This window comes from Alosa alosa, chromosome 16 (assembly GCF_017589495.1).
Source record: "Alosa alosa isolate M-15738 ecotype Scorff River chromosome 16, AALO_Geno_1.1, whole genome shotgun sequence".
NCBI classification, from domain to species: domain Eukaryota; kingdom Metazoa; phylum Chordata; class Actinopteri; order Clupeiformes; family Clupeidae; genus Alosa; species Alosa alosa.
The window spans coordinates 15,719,423-15,739,539 of NC_063204.1; the positions used below are offsets into that span (position 1 = coordinate 15,719,423).

The 20,117-nt window shown below is 40.8% G+C and overlaps 1 protein-coding gene across 2 annotated transcripts in view; it reads right to left on the reverse strand.

Annotated features, from left to right (window-relative positions):
- Nucleotides 1-2,433: 2,433 nt before the first annotated feature.
- Nucleotides 2,434-20,117, reverse strand: part of LOC125309716 (cadherin-7-like) — a 75,731-nt gene continuing 58,047 nt past the window's right edge. For both annotated transcript variants that reach the window (XM_048266795.1, XM_048266796.1), the window contains exons 10-12: nt 16,497-16,614; nt 15,470-15,721; nt 2,434-4,340 (exon numbers count right to left, since the gene is read on the reverse strand). In XM_048266795.1, coding sequence (XP_048122752.1) covers nt 3,817-4,340; nt 15,470-15,721; nt 16,497-16,614 — 894 coding nt within the window. In that variant the 3' untranslated portion in view covers nt 2,434-3,816. The remainder of the gene's footprint in view (nt 4,341-15,469; nt 15,722-16,496; nt 16,615-20,117) is intronic.

Below are 20,117 nucleotides of genomic sequence, written 5' to 3' on the forward strand. Positions count from 1 at the left end.
AGAACAGCTGAGCACACTGTTGTGTGGAATATTCAAGAAGCTGTCAGACATTCCGATAAAGGTTATACTGCCTATTCTGTAAGAGAATCCATGAAACATTGTACAGTCTTTTGAGCACTCTGCTGAGCTTGTCATTCGGACATGTCTCATGGCTGAATAGTGACAGCTGTGTCTTGTTAGCTCACCACACCTTCTGCTCTTGTAGTTTTGACAGGTTTTCCGTTTCCATGGCTGTGTGTGTTGAAGTGATATCATACGCATCTATACTGGAGTATACTGAAATGTAAAAGACAGAGGACAAAATGCCCTTTTATGTGATTAAGAGTAATGTGCAAGACATCTATATCAATCTGTCACTCTTTGTCATTCCTTGCAACATGAATATTAAAGTGGTCCTCTTCAACTAAATGCTGCTGGGCTCAATCCTAAGAAATCTTACAGAAAACATGAGAGAGCACATCCTTTTGCTGCTGGGCCATACATCACTTTTTTCATCAAAAGTCCTTTATTGTGTGTACCATTTGCCCACGTTCAAAGCAGTTGAAACAGAGTCAATACCTGCTAGCGTGAAGTCTGTTGCGTCGTCTGGGTGAAGATATGTACGGTTGTCTTGCATATTCTTGCATCAGAGCTCTTTTAAGGAAGCATCAGCTTCATTCACACACCTTAGTGGAGTCAGAGTGAACCTGCATCCACTCCAAAATAGTGTTGCATCACAAAAATAACTCAATCTTGTCCTTCTCTGCACTGATAGGGCAAAACAGTAGAATGAGACAAGGTTGGTAATGTTTATGCTGCATGGGCAGTGTGACACAATGAGGGTTGATGCAATGCAATGTCACCATAGTGAATGTAACAACACAGGATTCAGAATAATACAAGTTGGCTTTTTTGTTTTAGAAAAGTATTAATCACTCATGTCCATACCATACATTCTAATTCAAAGATTGGTCAGATGCCGGGTCACAAGTACACATCTATCCTTAATGCACTAAAAGCTTCTGTATAAATAACATGTCTGTTTTACTTCATTCATCATATGCATCGACTATTTTGAGTACTTACAAATAACACTTTCCCATTTAACTTTATGAATCACATGCATTGACAATTGTTGAGTACTCGCAGGACTATGTCAGACTATTCCCAGTAAAATATTGTACTTCTGCCACAAATACGATGGTCATGGTTATGGTTATGTATTCATAAGTGACAAAATACATACATAAATAAATACAGTACTGCAATGTATTTGTCCAGACTAGCCAACCATTTGAATATCAGTATTCCTTTGGTGGTCATATATGGCTGAATCTTAGGAAAAACATCATTCCAACTAAGCATTCAATAATGAATACTGAATATTAAAATTGTAAATGTGCAATGAGCAGAATTTAAACATGACACATTTTTTCTGATCAAAATGGAATAAGTCTAACAGCTGTTTTGAGTCAAGGCTATATGTTTAGCCTATGATCGAGAAGACAAACCATTTTGTAGAATGATGCATCATCATGAAATTTGCAACGATGTGACTCAAAAACAGTCTCTGGTAGCCTAAGTCCAGACTAGCCGACCATTTGAATATCAGTATTCCTTTGGTGGTCATATATGGCTAAATCTTAGATTGAGAGGAGTGCACGCACATCTACAACATTTAAACAGGTGCTGGGTATAAGGCTTAGCTGACAATTGAAAAATAAAAAGATACCCGCACACTGTTCTATAAGCTCCCAGAGTGGTTCAACCAGTCTGGGAGCTTATAGAACAGTATGCGGGTATCTTTGAATCTTAGAATCTCCCTATTTAGATTCTTAGATCTACATGTTGTACACATAATTAAGACATCTGAGAGATTGTAGGGCCATTTTTGTGTCCACTCATCCATTCCTTTAACATTTCTTTACATTTTGCATTAACATAATTGTGTGGGATTTTCACAAGATATAGAGGATTGAACGTATTGGGAGAATGTTTAGGCTATTATTTCCCCTGGGAAAATATTTGGCTGGCTCCCTGTGTGGAGGGCTGATCTTGACTCAAGAGGATGGCTTGGCTAATTTGTGAGCCACTGTATAACAGGTCGCTGGCTCTGGAGCCATTCATCACACGCCTCTGCAGGCGGATGGGCTCGACGCTTTGTCTCCTGCTCGCCTTTCAAGTACAAAGCCACATGGAGAGGCACGAACCGTCAGAAAACTCTCTCTCTCTCTCCTACTCCTCATTGTCTGTACGCTCTGGATAGGAAAGATGGTCGCTGGTTTTCATCTCTGAAGATGCAGCTCCCAGCCCTTCCTGGCTGGAAAAAAAAGACAAAATGCCTATTTGTTCCCCTTTTTTCCCTTTAGAAGCCTATCTGGTTCACCTTGATAAGATAATTAAACACTGACATATCATAGCCCTTTCCCTATGTTCAAGGAATTAAAAAAAAAGTCCCTACAGTCTTTGGAGGAACTGAATGTCCCTTTTATTGACATTAAAGAGAATAAAAACATCTGGCACAAGTGTTTTTGCCTATTCAAAATAAATAAGAGTTTTTTTATTAACATGTTGAAGTTCAATGGCAACAGTTCAAAAGGCATTTTGTTTTAAAATAGAGATTTCCCTCATCTCATCCATACTGTATAAGTATTTTTTATCACCACCACACACGACTTCCAAGGATGCCCTTGATTTTGCTCCTCTTAAGAAGCACAGTAACACTTTTGTATTCTGTTTAAAAATGAGAATTTTAGAATCCCCTTCACAATCCTATCTGAAAACTGCAAACACTAACCGTTTAAGTCACACATTTACTGCTGAGTTCAACAAAACATCAGAATCTTCTGTCAAATGTCTATTTGAAGAGTAAAGGGTAAAATCACCAAATCTTTCCCGAACAGAGGAATGAGAAAGAGACAGAAGATTACCATGTGAGGTTTATGCCTCATTGTCCAATTCTCTGAAGGTTACATGACACTGAAACTGACAATAATGAGAATCAGAACTTCAGGTAAGCACCACACATCACACTCATGTTTCACTGTGCCAAATCATAACATCAAAATCTCAGCAGCTTTGATCTGTTTTCATAATTCTCCAAAAGAGCAAATGTACAACACTGGAGATAGAACAGCCTTTTAAGCAACATAATGGCACGGTCTTCACTATAGCTAACTTTAGTTCTTAGCTGCATTGCACCTAATGATTGAACCAATGTTGTTGTTGGTTCTTTCAAGTCAAAGATATTACAATTTGATATAAGGACTGATTTTAAAAATGGAACAAAACTGTACACCAATACATAAGAAATCGCTCCAAGCAATCTCTATATTGACCAATGTGGACAGAGCACTTAGGGCAGGAAAAGTTTTGTTTGTTTTTGAGAACAGCAAAAGCAAAAGGAGGAGAGTGTCAATGCAAAAATGACTGGCTTATGCCCAAGTGTCACTAAGAGAGAGAAGCAATGACACAGTTGTACATCCACACTGCTCCACAAAGGCAAGTTCAAGTGTTGGCCACCGGCCCAAAGTCAAATGTGCTGGTTTCCTCAAAGGTTTTCTTTGTAGTCACACGCTATTTGAAGTTCTTGTGTAAATACCACCAGAAGTTGTTCTGTTTGAAAACCCCAAAGATGGATGTAAACAAACATATCACTTTGATGATAGAACAGTCCCTCACCTCACTGACAGACACTGACAGCATCCATATCTGCATGCTTGCAGATCACTATTATTTACCAAGCAATAAATGAACATTGTGTGTCTCTTTCAGCAAAAAGCAGGGTTTACAAAAAACCCTGATTACCAACAACAAGCAAATGTGTGAAGCGTGAGGCTATGAGAAGAAGCCATTGGCCTCAATGTTGCCGTAAAGATCGGCGAGCTTCTTGAAGCGTGGGCCCCAGCTGCTGAGATAGTCGTAGTTCTGTTCCGAGTCTGTGCTCAGTGACTCAAGCGAACTGAGAGATTCGGCCACAGAGCCGCTCCCTTCGAACGCGTACGTCTGCAGGGAGTCATACGGAGGGGCCGAGGGATCAACATCCGCCTCCTTTAGCCGATCCCAGATGAACTCGCGGAACAGCAGGTTGTCCGGCAGGGTCTTGTAGACAGGCCGAGGGCCCGAGGAAGGGGCCGGGTAATGGAAGAAAGTGGGCGTGTCCGGAGTCACGTCGCGTCGCGTCTTGGGGTCTCGAATGATGTTGAGGTTGCGCAGGGCGACCATGTCGAAGGCCTCTGTGTCTTCCTCTCCTCCGCCCTCGTCATCATATCGGACGATGTTCTCCCTTATGTCTCTCTCATCCTCCAGGATCAGTGGCTCCTTCCTCCTTCTCCTCATCGTCACGATCAGCAGGACCAGTACTACAGGGAGGGACACAAACAGCATTTCACAATGAATTTCATCTGTTTGCTAATGACTGTGTGAAAATAAATATGAAGAGACCGATTATCTTCAGCTTTGCTTATGATTAAACTAAGATGCTGCTATTCAACAACCAACATTTGAGTTCAATTACTCATAAAATGTAAAATTATACAAAAAGTATAATTTCATGGACAAGATGTGCTTTTCATAGGCAGACACTGTTATTTTTATGAGCAATAATTAGGTATTATGCATGTTACCTTCAGGTCATTTTAAAACACAACACTGGATCAATGATAGAATAATATTGCTCAGAGTGTCAAATTATCCCTGCAATATTCATACACACACACACACACAAACACACTCACAGGCTCTTACACAAACGCCCACACAGAACAACAAGCTGTACAGGGTTGCCCCCACAAATACACATATGTGGCCCACACTTCAGATTCTGTCAAGATCTTTAAGAAAATATCAAGAACATGACAGTTAGCTACAGCAACTATACAGAAACTATTCGTGGAGAAAACACAATACAAATCTAATCATAATTTTAGATATTTTAGAACAGAAGATATACAATACAGACCATGTTTATGTCTCTTCTTTTGGTCTATACTTTGTTCCTTTATCCATTAATTACATAAATACAGATAGAACATATCTTTATATTACATAGAACATGTGCCTCTTTATCAGGCATAGAGACCCTGAATGCTTTTTTGACAGAACCATCCCTCTATAACCCCTCCAATCCAGGGATCCCTCTCATCTATTAGGGCTGAAAATAACTATTCGCACCCAGGCAAACTGGCAAACGTCTAATGATCCGCCATCCATCAACGTCGCTCTGCAGCTAGTAAAATATCGCTCCACAGGTTCAATATTTCTTTCCTCGCTCGCGCCTGGCTCCCGTGCCGCTTGAGGAGGAGGCCAGGGAAGTGGAGGCGAAAGCCGCTTCGCACCTCATAATGGGCTGGGAGAATAGCGGGGGTGGGGTGGAGGCTTTGCCATTTGAAACTCTAATGTCAATTGTTGATGGATGGATGCCAAGTACTCTCCCCTCCATGTTTACTATATGCTGTCGTTCTACCAGTTAGAGTGGCACGCAAGGATGTGTGAACTACCCCACCAAATCTTGGCTTAGGATCGATACATGAAGTGTGAATTTGCCCTATGCCTATTCTCACACATTGCTTTTGCATATTCCCACAAAACACTTGGTAAAATTACAGTATATTTATTTGATTTATTTGATGAGGAGGTTAATGATCAATTACTGTAAATGTTTTAATCCCTTTTGAAGCCCCCTCACAGATGGGCTCAAATTTTATCTTGAAAATCCTGCTTTGATCCAGTCCAATATTTTGTCCCAGATAGGCCTTTAAAACAGAGGCAAAACATAATATTTTCTTTCTTATTGTTTTTTTTTATGAAATCGAATAGGTAAGGGCTGTCTGTGATGGCTTAGCTTTGTGAACAGTTTAATAAGGCATTCAAACAGTTTACCTACATTGCCTAATAAACTTTCACCTCTAACATTGGGAGATAAAGCAATGATTCAGTTATATGCTTTGTTGGAAGAGCTGAAAGCTCAAACTTAAAGCTTTTGGTATGAGCTTAAAAGATTTGACTGGTATAACTAAGTGATGTCAACAAAAAAACATTCCCTTACAATTACTGGGAAATCTTTAATTAGTATAGGCACTCAGACACAAAAATTATATCGCCCATATTTGTGTTAATAAATTGACCATCACAAATCTGTCATTGCAACAGACAGACATAATGGCACTCTATCAATCTTCTGAATATACTTTGTAGAAACTAGATGTACCGCAGAGCGGTACAAAATATGACCGCCGCCCAGTCCAGCACATTTTGTCCACAAAAATAAGTCACGCTTGTCAAATTGTGTTAATTTCCTACTTTGTTCCTTTTTTCTGTTTGTAATTGAGTGTGTGCAAAGTGTGTGGTTGTTTTCGTGTATATGCGTTTTGTGTGTGTTTGTGTGTGTGCGTGTGTTTGTGTATGTAGGTGTGTTTGTATGTGTGTTTATGTGTTTGTGTGCGTGTTTGTGCGTGTCATGTGTGTGCGTATGTTTGTATGTGTGGGTGCATGTGTGTATGTGTGTTTATGTGTTTGTGTGCGTGTTTGTGCGTGTCGTGTGTGTGCATATGTAGTGTGTGTGTGTGTTTATGTGTCTTTGTGTGTGTGTGTTTTTATGTGTGTGTGTATGTGTGTGTGTGTGCATGTGTGTGTGTCTTTATGTATGTGTACATAAATAAAGCAAATCAGGGAACCTACTCTTTGCGATAAGTGCCATGGGATCTTTAACAACCATGGTGAGTCAGGACCTCAATTTTACATTCATGCAAAGGAAAACATCTCCTGCAGTACAGTGTCCCTGTCACTGCAATAGGGCATTGGGATTAATATTTGTTTGGTGGCTTTTAGCCACAGGGAAGAGTGCCACATACTGGCCAGCCACCAACACCACTTCCAGCAGGAACCTACTCTTCCAAGGAGGTTTCTTTTCCAACTACTTACTAACTAAGCCTGCTTAGCTTTAGTAATTCAGCAAAGTCAGGGTATCTGCTGGTCTGGCTGCTGACTAAAAACAAAAAGTGAAAGGCATATATGATTCAAACTGATTCTCACTGGTATCTGCTAGACAACAAGTACCAAAACATGATTAGTTCATAGATTTCACACCCATTAGTTCATAGATAAAACCCCACCCCCATCTTGCCTGTTCATAATTCTGAGAAATTCTTGAATTGTGTGCATGTGTGCGTGTACGTGTTTATGTTTATATGTGTGTGTGTGTGTGTGTGTGTGTGTGTGTGTGTGTGTGCGTGCATGTGCTTGTGTGTGTGCCTGTGTGTGCGCCTGTGTGTGTGCATGTGCATGCATGCGTACATATGTCTAATGTGTGTGTATGTGCCATATGTATGATTACTGTGAATGTACTGTATGTGTGTGCATGTGTATCTGTTTATGCATATGTGTGACCCCTGGAGGCAAACATATGCAAACAATTGGTCATCCTAGGCCCTATGGTTCTCAAGATATTCACAGAAAACTCTGTTGGTGTACAATCACTAAATGTACACATAAATTAATTTATTGTATGGCCCCCCAAGAACGAAAGTCCATGAAACTTGGCATGCTTTCAGAGGGTGTCATAATGATCCTATACTTACAATTTGTGCAGTTTTGACCATGTCAGCCAGAGATATTGTGATTACAACACCTAATTATTTTTCTTTTTAATTTTTAACTAGGCGGCGCTATAGATGAAATGAGTGGTTAAGGGATGGGTTGACATGGCCCCTTAAGACCAACATACAAAAAATAGTTGGTCCTCCTAGGCCCTACGGTTCTCGAGATATTCACAGAAAACTGTGTCTGCCCTACCCTCCTTTCGGGGGGTCCAGTCCAGCGGGGGGGCTACAGATCAAAACGAAAAACAATGGTTTCATGCTATCCTTGTGGGGCTACATGCCCACCCAGTCTTTCAGTGTCCCGGGAATCCTTGATGGAAAATTGGCCATGCGGAAAAAAAAAGAAAAAAAAAATTGCTGCGCGGCGGTCATGCTAATATTTTAGGAAGCAGCTCTTTTAGGGACCACAGATGCAAATAACAATCGATTCAGATAATAAATCCTGGATCCATTGTAACTGAATTCTGTAAACGACTTATCAAGTGAAATCAACGAGGAATGATGAGCATCTATTGCACCTTTCTTTTCTTCCTTTTATGTTTGCTTCTAATGAACTGAATTTAAGAATGCAACAGCACTCCAAGTTTAACATGTACATTTGTTAGCTTTCTTCCTTGTGGAAGTGGTACTCATGATCAATTTGCAAGAGTCAGGATTTTGTGTGTTCCTGTTAAAGGACTAAAGCAGTCTTCACATTACTGTATTCTTTCAGCTATAATTTTTGTAAGCTGCCCGCCCCGCGCCGGACATTGACACTACAGACCGCAACTCTCCATGGAGAAAAAAAAAACAATGGCTGCGAAACTAATTGAATCACCTGTCACACTTATTGACCGACAACATGCTTTTTTATGACATTTGTTTTCTAGTACAGGGGTCCCCAACCTTTTATGTACCATGGACCGGTTTGTTTCCTATTTTTTTTTTTCAGGGGGTTCCATGTTCCATATGTGTTGTGCATGCATTAGCCTGAAAAGAACTAGCTCCAGTTATGTATGAACAGTGAAGGTAACGATCTCTTAAGCATGTGAAAAACGTGAACTTGAAGAAGTGAAAATTGAACAATATTAACTATGAATATTGAACAACTTGAAGCTACATCTATAAGTGTGAACATGCTTAACAAAATAAGGGAACAAAACATGGGAACTAAACGTGCATTACGAATATAATCAGTGGGAGCCCTGTGTTTGTTTCCCTGCAACAAGAAGGTTCCATCTGGGGGTGATGGAAGACAGTGACACCCTCAGTGTGTTTGAAATGTCCATTCGATTGCGCAATTTGGTCTTAGTTACAGTCATTGCCGAAAACCTGACCTTGCATAGATACGTGGTGGGAAATGGTAGCAACGTTTTCAGCCCTTTTCGGCTATCTCGGGATATTCTGCTTTGGTTTTGATCCAAAAACCCGCCAGAGAGGTTTCCTTATACACACTCTTAAGACCACCGTCATTTGCAATTTCGATCAACTGCTCTTCCTCCTGCGCTGACAAGTTAGGACTATTCGGAATATTGACAAATGGGTTGCGGACCCACTCATTGGTTTGCCGATCTTTGGAGGATGGGAAGTAACGCTCAAACTCATTTGAAAGCGCAACAAGGTGATCGCGCACCAGCTGCGAGAGAAAGGGCCCTGCCTCAGTCTCTCCCAAAACCCCCACTACTGTTTGGAACATATCAAATACACCCCGGTCCACTTGTTGTCCCCACAAATCAAGCTTGGCTTTAAATGCAGCGACTTTATCTGCCAGTTTAAAGGGACACCAGGCAATGTTTTCGTGTTAATTACTCATCTTTGTAAGTCGGTATATGGTTAAATGACTCATTACAGGGCGAATGAAGACTCTCTCGCCCGCCCCTACTGCCTGTAGGAAGAATATCGCGCTTGCAAGTTCAGTGTATCGTACCCGGCGACCAAAGCAATTTCAGTTTCCATCCCGAATGTCACAAAGGTAAGCAAGTTTTGACACCCAGTCCTCATCACTAAAATGTGCAGCTAACTGTGACTTTTTTTCTGTAAGAAATCTCTGCAGCGGCTCTCGCAACTCAAACACTCTGGCCAGGGACCTGCTAAAGATGCTTGTTTTTTGTTGCTCATTCTAGCAGTTTAGCTAACTTCGTGTGACACTACCATTCGCTAAGAAGATGAAGTGAGCTGACCTGAGGCTGCGCAGCGCTGAAGGCAATATGTAAAAGTGTTAAAGGCGGGACAGGCAGACGTAAGAAAATAGACCTTGCAAAATGCAAACATGCGTGCAATCAAACAACTGCATATAGGCCTATGCCATGTAAAAACGTGACATTATTGCGAATTAAATTTAATTTAGTTTGCATGCATTTTTTTTAAACTCATGTCGTAGGCTACGGCCCGGTTAGGAATGTCCCGCAGGAATGTCTAGTAGACAGTGGTAAAATGTGAAATTAGCAGCAGATAATTCTGAAATTGAAATGAGTGTAATGCTTGTTTATTGCATAAACAATAGCAAGACACCTTTCCAGATTTGTCAACTCATGTGGACCTCTGTCAGAATTGCACCACACTCATTTAGACCCGTTCACATACAGTCTACGATGCCACATAGGAAATGAATGACTTCCGGTCGTTTTGGAGCTGAACCTATGGACTATGCACAAATGTAAATGTGACTTTACTATAAAATAGCATGTTGTTACATAAGCTGGCAGGTATCATATTGTCTTCAAGCTCAGGTAGTATGTACCTTTAAAAGAAGATACCAGTAATATATTACATTAGAAACAAGTACATGATGTGCAAACAAAAATTATGCCTAGAGAGGACAACACAGTTACACTTGAGAATAATATAAATAGCAATGTACAGTATAAATAGATCTCATTTCAATGCCAGGCAACACAGGACAGCTTCACAATGGGAAACATTCAGTTTTAATGCAGATGTTTGTTTTCAATGTCAAACGTAGAAGTCCCCATCATACACTTCCATCATGCCTCCCCTGCAGACTGTGCCCACCCACTGGGCAGAGGCCCTGTGATGGTGCACTGAGGTACCAGTCATCCTCCATCTCTCCTGTCAGCCCAAACTGTTCAATCACACACCAGCTACAACGACAGGCCCGCAAGTGAGAAAGTTATGCAAGGCCTAGGTAAGTGAGTGACACAAAGACAGAGAAAGGAGAGAATGTGTTGTGTGAGAATGGTGAGAATGTGTGGGTATGCAGGAACGCATGGAGGGGGCTGCAACCAAGGGGAATGGGTAGGAGAGAGAGAAGCGAGGCAAATAGGCGCAATGGATAAGAGAAATTGGGTAGAGGAAGGAACATGTGGAAAAAATGAGATAAAGAAAGAGATAAAAAGGCAAAATAAAATCAGCAGAGACAAAAAAGGTAACAAGAAATTGGGAAGAGCAAGGAACAAGGGAAAAGAATGAGATACAGAAAGAGATGAAACGGATAAATAAAATCAGCAGACAAACACAAAAGGGATAGCAAAATGAACTGATGTGAAACCCAAATATAGAAATATGCTTTTTAATTTCACTTGTCAGATGTTGTTGTAGGATCCCTCCACATTCTTGTACATATTAGGACATGTGATAATATGGTATTGTTGGCCTGTTGGGAGCAGTATAACTGCATTTGTACTCACATTGCCTAAACAAAGGTACTGAACAACTAAGGGTTCATTTGCAGTGTGAAATAACAAGTATACAGAAGTCATTGTTTTTTTCTAAAAATAATATTTTATTTATACAAAACAAAAATAATATTAACCACAAAACTAAATAAAAACTATGTAAAATAACTGGTGTCCAGTCATGTTAATTTGCTGTGACAGTCCCAAAAACAGTTCCTTTCCTCTGAAAAGCAGAGACAGACATTGCACTTTGCATAGTGAATCCTTTCTTGCAGTGTCTGCAGCATCCTCTTGTCTTGTTGTCTTCACGAAAAATGTTCGATCGTGTCCTTGCATACATCTGCTGAGGGTCCAGGTGGCCTCTTAGCTCCGACCCCATTTGGTGGACACCTGCGGATGGTCTCTTCTGAGCGGTCTAAAGGCTTTGTAATGTCACCTGTGTTACTGGGCTCCCATTGCTAGAAGACTGTTGCCTGACCTGTCTTTGGTGTGTTGACAGTTGTGCTTGTCTAAATTGGATTAGAAAAGTCTCAATTAAGAGAAATGCAAGTCAGAAACTGTATAATCAGTTAATTATTAAATATGGTAAACACCATGAATGGATTCTTACCAGGGGTGCGTTTCCCAAAAGCATAGTTAGCAACTACTTCAACAACTAACATGGTTGAAACTGTAAGTACTGTACGACACAATTGTTTCCCAAAACGATAGAACTATGGTGGTGCAACTTACATAGTCCGTTCTATGCACATCGTAAAGCATCGTACGATGCTGCACTGATGTTTGTCCTTCTTTACGCTTCTCTCATCCTCTCAAAGGAACCTTGGATCTCATTCCTAGTGACCACTGGGACCTTGGTTACCTGTCTGACCAAGGCCCTTTGTTCTGGATTACTCAGTTTGGCTGCGCGGCCAGATCTAGGAAGACTGTTAGTTGTTGTTCCAAACTTTTACATGAATGATTGAGGCTACCGTGCTCTTGGGCACTTTCAATGCTGCAGAATTGTTTTTGTGTCCTTCCCCAGATCTGTGTCTTCACACAACCCTGTCTCGCAGGTCTACGGACAATTATCTTGACCTTGTGGCTTGGTTTTCACTCTGACATTCATCAACTGTGAGACCGTATATAAAGAGATGTCTACCTCTCCTAATAATGGGCAATGAATTCATTTAGGCACAGGTAGACTCTAATCAAGTTGTAGAAGCATCTCAAAGACCATTGATAGAAGTAGGAGGCACCAGAGCTCAATTGCAAGTGTCATAACAAAGGGTCTGAATACTTATGTAAATTGAATATTTCAGACTTTTATTTTTTATAAATTTACTAAACACTCCAAACACCTGATTTTGTGTTGGAGTATTGTGTGTAGATTGATGAGAGAAAAAATGAACTGAATCCATTTTAAGATGAGCCTGAAACATAACAAAATGTGGAAAACTTGAAAGGGTCTCAATACTTTCTGGTTGCACTGTACTGTATATGTACTAGCAGTGTGATTTCAGGGGGAACTAGGATTTGGCTGCAAATGAGTTGAACAAGCCCACACCATCCATGTGTTTGTTGTCGCCACCCACAATGTAAAGCCTCTCAACTTCAGTGTGGGACACTGGGTGGCTTTATTCCAGCGTTGACTCTTTTGCACAGGTTCTGGGCCTTGACACACATCAAAGTCACAAAGCATGCCAGAGATTCCAGTTCTTACCCACATTTTGAAGCCCTATGGCCTATATTTCTTAATGCCACTGAATTTCCTCCGCATCATCATCTGATCCACAGAGGTGTGTTCGTTGGGTGCCACCTGCATGCATTTGTCTCTGAATGAGTCAAGCCATGGTCTGAGTTTCCACCAACCACTTGTCTTTCTTCTCTTGTCACTTCTTCTCTTTCTTTCATCTCTGTCTATACTTTAACCCTGTCAGGTTGTTTACAAAATGTACTGATGCAACCAGAGATTGGAATCTGTTGCATGACATCACATTAGAAACAGGGGCACAACGTGTGTCTGACTTATCCTGGGTGTTCCCATGCTGCCTTGCGCGCGATTTGATTCACGCTGCTAAGGCAGCCTGGAGACCATGGAGCAAATTTTCGCCTGAGATAGGGGACCAATCACAGAACAAGGGGGAAAGCAAGACGATGATGAGCAATGCACAGACGCATTTGATAGACATCCGTGGCACCCAATAAACGGATCTGGGCATTTTTTTCAAATACAAGAAAATTAACGTTTGGTTCCCAGACCACGTCTCATTGAGAAGTGGTGGCGCTAGCCAGGCTATGTCTGATTCCCAGTAGATACGGACTCTAGACATTTGCATCAAGCCCATCTTCATGCCAATGATTTGCTCAATTGCCTTTTTCTATTAGTATTTATAGATGTTCCATTCTTTTGAAAGCTGTACTCACTTGTGTTTTCTGTCAAAGCCTTAGTCCTGTCTGGAAGTCCACCAGTGGTGGAAGGAGGAAACAGACCACTGGTGACTGGACCAGAGAAATCAGGAGAAGTGATCAGCGCCCAGCGATATGGTCTGTGCAGTTGGGGCATGGTCTGATTACTTGGTTGACTTGGTTCGGGTGGCTTGATGTCCACATAATCACCAGCTGGGAAATCAGTGGGTTTTTGATTCCCTTTGTCCACTTCACTGGCATCTTCATCTACATCCCCATCACGAGAATCACTGTTTCCTTTGAGACTCCATCTCAAAATCATTCTTTCTGTTTTGGATTAATAACATCCTGTAGATTGTAGAAAAAAAACCCCTGCTTTTTGCAGATGGCACTCTGAAATGGAAAGGATGGTGGTTAGAGTTAGAGTAAAAGTTCAGGTCAAATTATTCCATCATTTGCATCAACCATTACAATGCAAATTAATCCTACATTCCAATGAAGTCACACAATACTGTCTAGCTCTCATAATATCCTCTCTACTTAACATACGAAAATGCAATATATATGCAACTCTCCATAACATTTACATTATCACATTCCAGACCATGGACACCTGCTCCTTAACAATGCAACCTACAGATAAACCCCCAGAGCACTTGCATCTCCACATTCCAGAACTTGTGCACCTGTTCTTGAACCCATGCATTAGCTCAGCCATCTTCTGAAATATTACACAACCATGTTCTGCCTCCTGCAACAATCAGATGCACCCCCAAACACACACACCGCCCCTAAAAAAAATGACATGATATTTTTTTTTACTGATGATAACATGCAGGTAGTTTCTGATACTGCTACAGAGAGAGCTTGAAATACTGCATTCATGTACATTCATGGTATTCATTCAGCACAAATCTATCTGCTCTAAAGTCTAATTATAACATATAACCCACAATTGGAAATTGTGAATCATCAAAGACATTCTACTTCTATAAGCATTTTCCTTGTGTGAAGATGTGAGGTGCAATACCCCCATGTAATATGAAATGTAACAAAAATATAACAAAGACATGCTGAGCTGGAAATCTGATTTGATGCCTTCATTCTCCAACAACTTTATGTTCAAAGTATTCTTCAGGTCACAAAAAATATTCCAGGTAATACTTACTTTGAATGTTGATCCAGTCCAGTGAACCAGAGAGATGTGCTTCCAGGAAAGTTTGCAGCTTGTGTGAGCTCATGGCATGATGGCAAGAGTCAAGACCTATACATGTACTATTCAATAGCATTGTAAGGCTATTCTCATAAGACCCACCAAAAAAACATTGCAGAACTGTCTTTAGGAGAGCTTAAAATGATGTTATGATTCTACAACACTGGGATTTACAGGGATAGGGAGACAATGAAACAGGGAAATATTATTGATGGGCATGGCCTTGAGGAGATTGATAGGCCAAATAATTGTACAGGTCAACATACTGTATGTATTTCCACTTCACCATTTTGAGCAATGAAATTGCATTTAAAATGTCATCTATGAGAGAGCCAAGAAAGTGTTTGGTTTCTGCAAGTTTCTTTCTCTGGGTCTAATTGAGAGAACACCACTGGTCATCTCACAAAAAAAGCAGATCGTGCTTTGAAGAGAAAGTAAAGACTTTAAGAGAGCTTGTATGATTTATTTTAATCTTGAGCATTTTGGGTAATAAATTACATGTATTCAGACTGTATATCACTATTTTAGAAAGCGAGTTTATATTGACTTCTATCCAGACCATTGCATTTTAGGGATGCTATCAGTATGTGTCCTCCTTGGGAATAAAAGGGAGGCCCTTGGCAGCCCTTTCCGCTGTAAGGGCGCGTTAAAGGTCTGATCCACAGCCATTCTCTTACCTAGTAGTGTGAGAATGCAGCCCAAGATGGCCAGCAGAGCTCCAGTGCTGAGACCGGCCGGTAGAGAGTAGGCCACCGCCCCACATGCCTGGGGCACGCCGTCCGCATCACAGTCGCACACCTGCACCGACAGCGTGTTGGTACTGCTCAAGGCTGGCGTACCGCTGTCCACAATCAGAACCGGGAGGCGGTACAGAGACTGCTCCCGACGGCGGAAGCCCCCGCGCTTGGTGAGCACTGACGCCGTGTTATCTGGAACACAACAAGTTTTGGGCATGGCTTGAAGGACACCAACGTGATATCAAACCAGTGATGGATGAATGAATGTCAAAATGAGGTGTTAGATCAATAGCGAACAAAAAGAAATTGCTGGAGGTCTGATAGACTTTCTCATGCATTCCAAATCATTCTAAACTTGATCAAACTAAGCCAACATTATTCCGGTTCTTGTTTCTTTTGAAATTCTCTGTCATGGTTCAGGATTACAAAGAGCCAAAACAAGGCATACAATTTAGGCAAAATATATCTTGTTCCTACCAGCAAACATGGGTGAGGGAGAAATACTTTTATGTACAAATGGAGATGATACGTTTACAGATTAAATTATACTTTCAAATTGAGCCATTATACTTAAAAGATCAGATCTTTTTGTGGCTCTCCTCTGCTAAACCACCAATTAGCATTCAAGGGCATTTTAATCCATAAACGCTATTCAGAGGTGAAACAAACACATTTAACAGTATCCTTCCTAGTCCTATTCTCTACCTCCCCACAATGATAGCCTCTTAGACATATAACACCCTGCTAACACAGCACAGACTGGGCTGAACATACTTTTAAATGTATGTATTTGTATTTAAATGTATATTGAAAATACTGTCTATTTTCTAAGATATTTTCCAGGGCTATATATATATTTTTCTTTTCTTTTTTTTTAATCCATGGTCTTTCAGATATTTCCTATTTCCCACTGTGCAGAATGCCCAGTCTGAAGATATGAAAGCTGTGGCTGCTGAGATATGAAAACCTTTGTTGTCCCGGAGGGTGAAGTTCAGATTGCTAGTGGCAGGGACAGGCAAGGAGAAGTAGAACCTGTGGCCACTGGGTGGCTCGTCCTTGTCCACAGCACTGATGGTCTGGATGACCTGAAAAGATTCACAGGCGTCATCGGTCAATCAAAGTGCTCCCCCCAGAGATAAATAAATAAAAGAAATCGATAATACACAAAATGTGGTATCATCTCAAATGATATAGGGTACAAATCATCCTTCAAACATATTAAACACTGTATTTAAACTTTAACATATGAATTCAGGAATGTCTGGCTCCTTTACACTCCAGGACAACCAGGAGCAGACTGGACACTAAGGACATCACTGCAGCTCAGCACTTGTATTTCATCCCTGACAGTCATAAACAAAGCATATAGAACCCAACAGAGCTAATGGCAGCAAATAAACCTGCTCTTGATTTATGTTGCATATTGAATCAGATTCTTTTTATAATACTGGCCTTAGATTTTAGTGTGGGCTACATCACTTATCACTTGTACTTGCAGTAAGTGCTTATTTGGCAACGGCATGGCACTGTTTTCAAGATGAGATCTTTTTTTAAGGGATAAATCTCAGAGAAAGGCCAGGGATTGATTTTTTGTGATTAACTTATGGGGACATTATCTCTCCCTCTGGTTGCACCACTGGGTTAGCTTGGCATTGATTCCAATAATAAAGCAATGATAAAATGTGATACACACAGGAGATACACCCATTGAGTGTCATCTCAAACAACCCCAGGGGTAAACCACAGTGACCCCAGAGATATCTACAAATGTACTAATCCAATCTACCTTGCTTCGGTATGTAATATAGAAACCCCCTTATCACTAACCCAGAGGCTTGAAAGCAATGCTTAAGGCCCCATCCAGTGAACCTTTGCTGCATGTTGGGCATAAGCAGATATGTATGCCCAGAGACACACATCCAGCTCGTTTCCTCTATCGAGGCTTTTCCGTCTTTACTTCTGTTTCTGGTTGTTGCTATGTCTGATATATTTTTGTCATTATGTTTGCAGTTCCAGTTCTTCGTCACCTTCCTCTGTCAAATGTGTCCAAAAAGGACACTCAAGGGATAACTGTACACTTTTTGGCAGTCAGGCAGCCTTGCTTACGAGCACATTAAGAGACAGAGAGGAACGTCATCCAAAGGCTGGCTGGCTATCGTTCGCATAGAGGTGATGTTCAAGAAGATGTGTATCCCATTACCCAAATGTTGCAGGATAAACACAATAGGTCTTGGGTGTGGCTGTAAGTTGTCATTTTCGTCCGTAATGTCTACTCATAACTCCCTCATTCTACCTCTGTTTTCTTCTAAAACCAACAAGCTTACAGCCAAAAGAGGGAGGCTCAAATGCCTAATGATATTTTGTTTGCATTATGTTTGTCGGGAGTTACTGTTCAAATAAAATATACAGTTTAAGATATGTCCAGTGTGCTGTTGGGGAGGGAAGTAATGACATATTAACTGTCAAATATAAACACTGTGCCACCACTTGAGAATTCATATAAGCATACCTATACATACATACAATAAGAGGCTGCATTCAGAGTCTGAATTTCTAGGAAATAGCTCTGCAGAGACACTGAAATGCTTTTGTTATTGTAGTCATTATTTCAACAAACAAAATTGAGAAGAGACCAAATGTCCTCCTGCATCAGTCTGCACACACTACCACCACATACTACTTTCATTACATTAATATAATATTTTTTCTGTCTGTGTAGTTTTTTTATTAATATTATTTTCATCTTTTGTGTTAATTTTCATTGTTTGCTGTTTACAGCTATATCACTTTGTAGGATAGGGTCGTTAGTGTGAGGATTCGGAAACTCTGCATCCCCTGACATTCACATACATGGCAATGGCACAATCTGTTGAGTACAGGCTGAGTCACCTTTACAGTCTGATGTACTGTACCAACAGAATGTTCTACTTCAGACACAGTCGTATCTGAATATGAAAGAGACAAATAGGCTTTTAAACACACACACACACACACACACACACATACATAATGTACATACACACACACACACACACACACACACACACACACACACACACACACAAACACACACACACACTAAAATGTAACATCCACTTCACCACTTACAGTCCTTGTAAGACACACATACTCAATATGATATCAATATTGCATAAGGAATATATCGATTTATGTTTGGATCCCCACTGCTGGTGAATTAAATATAATGTACAGAACAGTGTTTGAGCAGATTAAGTACAACAATCAGTATGCCTGGAGACAACCATATAGGAATATGGTTTAGCTTTGGGTAGGATTGATTGGCAGGAGTGCAGTGAATGGAGGCTGGTGGATATCCAGGGGAAAGCCAGCCTTGTTTCAAATGACCCAGCAAGACCACAATTTCAAGGAGCTGTTTGCACAGTGTGTGCTTTATTCCTGAAATGTGCAACTAAGATTCTGGGCACAAGTTTCGGGCTGACAATATTCATATGGTTTGACACATAAAATATTATAACAATGTTCACCAGTAGACTAACAAAAACAAAACATGTGATACATTGCTGGATGCTTTTCTGTTGACAATACACACACTGCAGTTTGTCTATTTGGAATTGTGATAGTGAGTTAATTGGTAGATAAGTGAGCCAATGGGTGTCCAACTAAAGAACCCCCCCCCCACTTAACAAATCAGCACAAACAATATCGAAATGAACAAACCAAGGCACACACATTTTCATCACAGCGATGCTCAAAAGTTGTGTCGATTTCGGGACATAAGGGACCTGTTATTTTATTCTTTCTGAATCTAGCCATCTGTTTTTAACAGCGGCAACAAAGCCCTGGCTCTGTCAGTATAATTAATGCTTTATTGCAACTTAATGTCTGCACTGTGCCTTCTTTGCCCTGAATGCTCTCAAGAGTATGGCAAGAAAGGGCCACTGTCACATAAAAGTGTCGTTCCGACAGCAATTAAACTCCCCCTTCTGACTCACAGAGTTGACACAGACAATCACGCTCATTAATTTGATACGGTCCGAACGTTTCCAGACCAAGGCAAAGTCTTTCATCTGTCCCATCTCCTCCACTTTCAGATGGAGCCAATAATGCTCCTTTCAGAGCGACGCAACAAGATAACAGCAATAATTGAAAATTGTATAAATAATGTCATCTTAATGGCTGCTGGCACAAAGCTGTTACTATGGTGACAGAGGGCATGAGAAGCGGGCCCTGTCACCCTAGGCCCCAGATTTCCAGAGTTTATTCCCAAGGGAGTGTGGCGGTAATGACTTAAACAACATCAATGGCAGGGAAGATACACAGCCATGAAAACAACAGGCATCTCAACGACCGGCCCGTGGGGTCCACTTCTTCTTTGGCTTCCAGACTAAATGGCTTCTCATTTCTGAACTTGTTTCTTAGGCCCTGTTTACACTTGGTTTTGAATTTTGCTTCGGGTGACTGTCTCAAATGGACAGCCAAGACACATCAGCATTTACAACTGTCTATCATGCATCTCCAGGGTGAACAACCAGAGAGGTTCCTAACAAAATATGTTTATATTTTAACACATTTTAAAACCAGGGGTTTTACTGTATATGCTTAAACT